The sequence below is a fragment of the Eretmochelys imbricata genome, chromosome 21 (assembly GCF_965152235.1).
Source record: "Eretmochelys imbricata isolate rEreImb1 chromosome 21, rEreImb1.hap1, whole genome shotgun sequence".
Classification (NCBI taxonomy): domain Eukaryota; kingdom Metazoa; phylum Chordata; order Testudines; family Cheloniidae; genus Eretmochelys; species Eretmochelys imbricata.
In genome coordinates, this window is record NC_135592.1 from 5,524,137 (window position 1) to 5,529,924 (window position 5,788).

Consider the following 5,788-nt stretch of genomic DNA (forward strand, 5'->3'; position numbering starts at 1 on the left):
TGGGTCAGAGATCTGATCTTAGTCTAAATACCAGTTGCCCATGATGGGAGGGAACAATATTGATCAGCTGCTGGATGACTTTTAGAATGTGTAGAGGGTGGAGTTGGCAATTTTATGATGTAGGGCTGGTCACAGATTTAATTATTGAGCTTGTGAGAGTGTGGTCACAAGGCAGCATGGTCTAGTGGCTAGAGTAGGGAGAGAAGCCAGTGTTCCATTCTCAGCTCTGCTACTGCCCTGCTGTGGGACTTTGGCAAGTTGTTTAGCTTCCGATTGTTTATGTGGAAAATGGGGATAATTCACTCCCGCTTTGCATACTGCTTTAAATCCTAGGATGAAAGAAGAGTTCAATGTTTTGTATGTAACTGGAATTTCACTGATCCAAGGAAAAATACATCTGCATGTGTCTCTGAATTTCAACTTCCATAATTTTTTCTTTTTTTTTAAATCAAAGCTCTCAGTACACCCACAGTCCCATTAAATGAGTTACTAGAGTTTATCTGGGCCTCTGAATCCAGTTTCACTGAGACCCTTAGCAAACCTAGGGCTGTCTAAAGCAAGACCCTTTCCTCTTAGCATTATTGATATGTCTTTCTCCAGTGAGAATAAGGAACCTCTGAGGTGCTCTTCTTCACACAGGCTATGCCATGAACACACCCACCTAAACTCATGACTTAGGTAAACAAGCACCTCTCCCTGTGGCAGCTGACAAACTTGCATCATTTAGGTGTGGGGTGGAAAAAAACTAGCACCTTGCAAAGAGGAAGCTTATGGTAAAGAAATATGCTAACCAGTTTAGTTAGCAGGCTGGTAAGATTTAGCCCCACCTGTTAAACTCTCCAAAATACCTTGGCTATGTTTTTTCAGTCTTGTCTATGCTATGAATTTTACCCTCTTCTGCCAATGGATGCAGTTGAACCAGCACTAAAAATTGTTTAAAACAGCAAGTGGAGACGAGGACAAAGTGGTCAGCACAGTTTCAGAAATTGCTTCATCGCATCCTAGCATGTGAACTGAGCCTAGCTGGGCTGAGAACTAACCATTGCATTGCTTTTGCTCTTTGGCTTTCTTTTCCCTTGCCAATTAATCACTACCTTACCCATGCTGCAGAGACCCCCTAGACTGTCAGTGGATAGCAACAGCTTGTGATCACTACCAAAATGGGCTCAATTTGAATCAACGGCATTTACCCTGTTACAGGTCTATTGAGCCTTGGAGTCTTCCAGATAACTATTTTAAAAAAAAGTCACTAACTTGTGAACAGTTCTTCAGAACAGAAGGATGGCCACATCAAACAAATCTGAAGTCCTCATTGCTTCCCTAGAGTTGAATGCAAATATAACTGATGGGTCTGATTTGGTGCGAGTGGGTTCCAAGCATAACTAATGCAATACTGAGCACATCATGCTCTTTCTGCAGCTTGAGTTTGAACTACTCTACACCTGCTCCTGGAAGTTCTTGCCGTGGTGATTTGTGATATGCCGAAAGAGGATTTGTGGCTAGGGACAGCTGGTCAAGGTTCTGGCAGTTGTGACAGCATGGTCAGCACTATCTCAAGCCACTCTGAATTTGTAAGTAAACATTTTAAGTAACCTTTATTTTCCAGGGCTAGCAGCTGGTGGCCCTGTAAATTCTGAAGGAGGGATTCTAGATAGGCAGAAAGTGCTGTTCTAATTTTTTAAATACATATTTGTACTGGGGTAGCATAAAGAAGCCCCTGTCATGGATCAAGACCCCATTGTATTAGTTACTGTATAAACATGGAACAAAAGGATGGTTCCTGTCCCAAAGAGTTTGCAGTTTTTTCATTGATTCTCTTTCTCTGGTATATTCCAGCAATCAAACCATGGTGCAGCACAAACACAGGCTATCACTAAGCCTAAGCAAAGAGAGTGAAGCCCAGTCCTATAAAAGACTCATCACCACAGGCATGAATCAGTACAGCTGAATTGTGATGCCAAACTCCTTCTCTGGCTCCAAAGCAATCGTAACACTGCTGCTCTCAGTCAAGCACCCTGGGCAGTTGAACTGCGATGGCATTGCTTAAGAGTTATACATTATGGAGCTCCCAGCTGGTAGTACAATAGAAGAGTGTCGTGAGAGACCCATGCAGTGGCAAACATAAGTTTACAAAACAAGCTGATCACCTGCTCCCAACTGATGTGCAGGTTGGCTTGGTCTGTGTTTGCTGACGTGCTCAACTTTGTGTAGCTCAGAATGGCTTGGCCAGTGGGGACTATCATTTTGCCTCTTCTGAATTGCTAGAGCCCTGAATCCAGCCTGGGTTGTGTCAGGGGGCAGGGCCCATGCACTCCACTCAGTACGTAGGAGGAGTCTAGTTGGCTAGATCTCCTGAGCGGGACCAAAGTGTGACTAACTATAACAAAGTTGACTCCAAGTTAAGCTAAAGGAGATGTGTATTAAACCACACTCCACTTAGATTTAATTCCAACTAAGTCAGTAATGAAACCAGTGATTGATTTGGCCCATTAAATGGTGAAAATCATGCATTTGCACCCATCCATTAGTGCTAGTTTGCATCAAACACATTTCAGGATTAGGGAGACTAATTACTGCTCTCTGACTTGGAGCATATTGCAATGAACTCACTACAGTTCTGTACAGAACAGGCCCTCCGTGCTATTGCACACCAGAAATAGACCTGTGTATAACTAAGAGGGATGGACAGACTAGTTGCTTTATGATACCAGATCCAGCTTGATGCTTTTTTCTAAAATAAGGGAGTATTCCCCGCCCCCCCTCGAGGTGGAGGCTTGTGTGTCATGGTTAATACATGTTTTCCCTTCCATGCCTTCAGTTTTATAGGCATCTAAAGCTGCATTGCAGAGTTGAATAACATCTTCCATTGGCCCTGAAACTAATGTTGATGTGACACAGCAGAAGAGTTGCTTACGGTCCAGTGATGATTGAGACAGATCCTACAGTGCTTCTATAAAAGATGGGGGGTTACAGAGCATGGAGAGCAGCCATCATACTCTTAAGACCTCTGAATTTCTGGATGCTTAGCCACATTTCCAAAACTCAATATGTATGGCTGATCCATACAAATGGGGCCTGTCTACAGTACAACTAGCCAGACAAATGTGTTACGGGATTACTGATGCTTCAAAGGAAAGTTAGTGGCTGCTGCTGGGGGCAGGATTCTAATTGCTTGATCAGGAATGGTAGATCCTCAGAAGCTGTTTAATTATACTCCCAAATGAGGTTGCCCTTAAGTAGTGCTTCTGGTAGTGTGGCTAAGTTGTTGTCACTTGGCAGACTGGCAGTTTCTGGGTATTCAACAGTTAGATCCTGTGGGAGAGAGCTGTCCTTGGCTTCATTTAAACTATAAATTCGATTATAAACCGCATTATGCCTAATTTCCCCATTGGTGGTTTTGTTTTCTTCTTTTAGAGTGATAACAGCTATGATTATTTATCTATCGAAGAAAAGGAATGTTTGATGTTCCTAGAAGAAACTATTGATTCTCTGGATACGGAAGCAGACAGTGGGGTTTCTGCTGATGAGACTGATTATGCTGAACGTTCTGAGCTCCCCAGAACATGGCCAAAGAGAGACTGTGTTCCAAAAAGTAAGGTTAAAACTTGCATTCTGAACCCCAGAGAACTCGGAACCTTCTGTGACCAGGACTGAAAGCCCTGTGACACAGGAAATCTTAGAGGGGACAGAATGTTGTCCCAGCTTCCCTCATACAGTAAACATCTGGTAGTGCACAACTGACTAGAAAAATCTGTGCTGGGGTAGGGAGAAGGGACTAAAGTTTGTCTGTCTCCAATGCACCTAGTGTAGATTACCCTTGGAGAAGAGCCTGCCGGTTGTCCTGGTAAAGGTAAATAGCTAGTCTGCAAAAGTGTAGGACAAAATATCTATATGCTGTTTACACTAGGACTCATTAGGCTGTGTGTCACTAACCGCAAACTTAATATCTTTGCAATAAGAAAATATATTCACTTCCCCAGCGCTAACATCCCCCTCATAAATTTTTTGAAGTTGGGTATCTTGGCTCTGATCATTGGCAGCCCTATTAAAAAGGCTAGCTCTGTATGTAACTAGTGGGTGGTCTTGATGCAATGCTCTGCATGTAGGTGCATACTTAACACTTATCTTTTTGTCTAGATTTGGACAGTGGGTCTCTCACTGAAAGTTTTGGTCAGCTACATGAAGTAGAACAAAAGGGTGATAAGCATGGATCGCTTCTCTCAAGTTCTGCTCCAGGGGTGGTTACAAGCTCAGGCTACCGCAGCCTTCCAAGGAGTGTCAACGCAGCAAGCGCACCAACCACCACCAAGGTTTCTGTCAGCAAAGCAACTAACCTCACTGATGGTCCAACTCCAACAGCTCAAGAGACAGGGAAGTCTTCGTGGAAGATGCCCAAGGAAATGGGGATTGAGGACACGTCAAATCACCAGCCCAGAGTGAGTACTCAGATAAAGCCATCAGACTTGGAGTCTGTAATTATCCACCCCCCTGAACCCTTCCAGGATCCCAGAAGCAAGGGATCTGCTAATGGCAGTGAAGACAAACTACTCCCTGAGGCAGCAACGGGGAATGAGGCTGAAGTTGCACCACAGCCTTCTGCTCCAGAGAATGCAAGGCTGCCTCTGAAAGAGGAGAAGAAACATTGTGAGAAGGGACAAGAGAGAGCCACTGATCCTCAAGGCAGCCAAGGGAAATTACCCTCAAAAGAAGCTTCTCTGGATTCAAACATCAAGCCAGGGCCTCCCACAGCCCCAAAGCCAAGAAAACTGCCACCAAATATTATCCTTAAACCTAGCAAAATCAGACCAGCACCACTCTTAGACCCTAATCACAATAGAAAAGGGCCTTCTCCATCTTCACCCAAGTACAAATCCAGCACCAGTGACTCTTCTGTGGAAAAGCAGGAAAGAGCCAGGTGGGAGGCACTGGAGAAGTTGGGACTCCTACATGATAAAGGAAGGGAATCTAAAGTCCATGTTGTCAGACCTCCTACTGCTCCCAAACCAAACCCTGTCCTCATTCCTAGGGCTGGTAGTAGGGATAACTTAAACAGTGATGATGGAACTGATGCTCCTATGAATGAGAAACCTGATCATGCTCCAGGTTTAAATCCAGCAGAGCGTGCGGCTCCTGGCTTGAGCCAGACAATCAAATCCAACTCCTTAGACCATTCAGGCATAGGTCTGAGCAGGGAGGACCAGAACATGGACAGTAGCTCGCTTGGCAAAACATCCATCTCTAAGATGATGGCTCTCAGTGTTCTTAGGAATAACCGAACACGCCCAGCTTCCCTTGGCACAAGGGAAGACTTTATTGAATTCAAAGCATCCAAAACTGATAAGGAGCTGGGGAAAGGTGACAAGCGCAAATCTTACCCGTTGCTGAAGTTTCCCCGGCCTACTTGTGTCAGTGTAAAAATCACCCCTAAAGGAGCAAAAGATGAAAACCGCCGGGAGGCTCTGAAAAAACTTGGCCTACTGAAGGAATAAACAATCCAACGCTTTGTGCAAATTCACCTATGTTTTTATGCTATGAATACAGGAACTTCTGTCCTTCCTCTTAAGCAAAGTGGGACAAACTGTTTGGGTGAACGCAGCAAAGTCTTGGAACAGGGTTCTAGGCACACAGATTAATTCTGCACACTCTGAACCAGCAGCATGAAAATGAGCATCTTCACAGTTTGATTTCTACCCCTCCAGGGCCTCAGGAAGACTGGCCTGAATTAATACTGCCATTAAAATTATTCAAAGCTTCATGCTAAATAGACATCACATGTGTATATAGTGTG

At 44.3% G+C, this 5,788-nt stretch overlaps 1 protein-coding gene across 1 annotated transcript; it reads left to right on the forward strand.

Annotated features, from left to right (window-relative positions):
- The first annotated feature begins 1,478 nt into the window (after window positions 1-1,478).
- C21H1orf116 (chromosome 21 C1orf116 homolog) lies at window positions 1,479-5,489 on the forward strand. Its single transcript, XM_077839024.1, has 3 exons — window positions 1,479-1,571; window positions 3,415-3,592; window positions 4,138-5,489. The coding sequence occupies exons 1-3, from the start codon at window positions 1,479-1,481 to the stop codon at window positions 5,487-5,489; spliced, it is 1,623 nt and encodes a 540-aa protein (XP_077695150.1).
- Window positions 5,490-5,788: the final 299 nt, after the last annotated feature.

Excerpts from the sequence above, each read along its gene's own strand:
- C21H1orf116 (XM_077839024.1), top strand. The coding sequence starts at position 1,479 with ATGCCGAAAGAGGATTTGTGGCTAGGGACAGCTGGTCAAGGTTCTGGC. Across the intron at positions 1,572-3,414 it reads TCTCAAGCCACTCTGAATTT|AGTGATAACAGCTATGATTA; the intron begins GTAAGTAAACAT and ends TTCTTCTTTTAG. Across the intron at positions 3,593-4,137 it reads GAGAGACTGTGTTCCAAAAA|ATTTGGACAGTGGGTCTCTC; the intron begins GTAAGGTTAAAA and ends CTTTTTGTCTAG.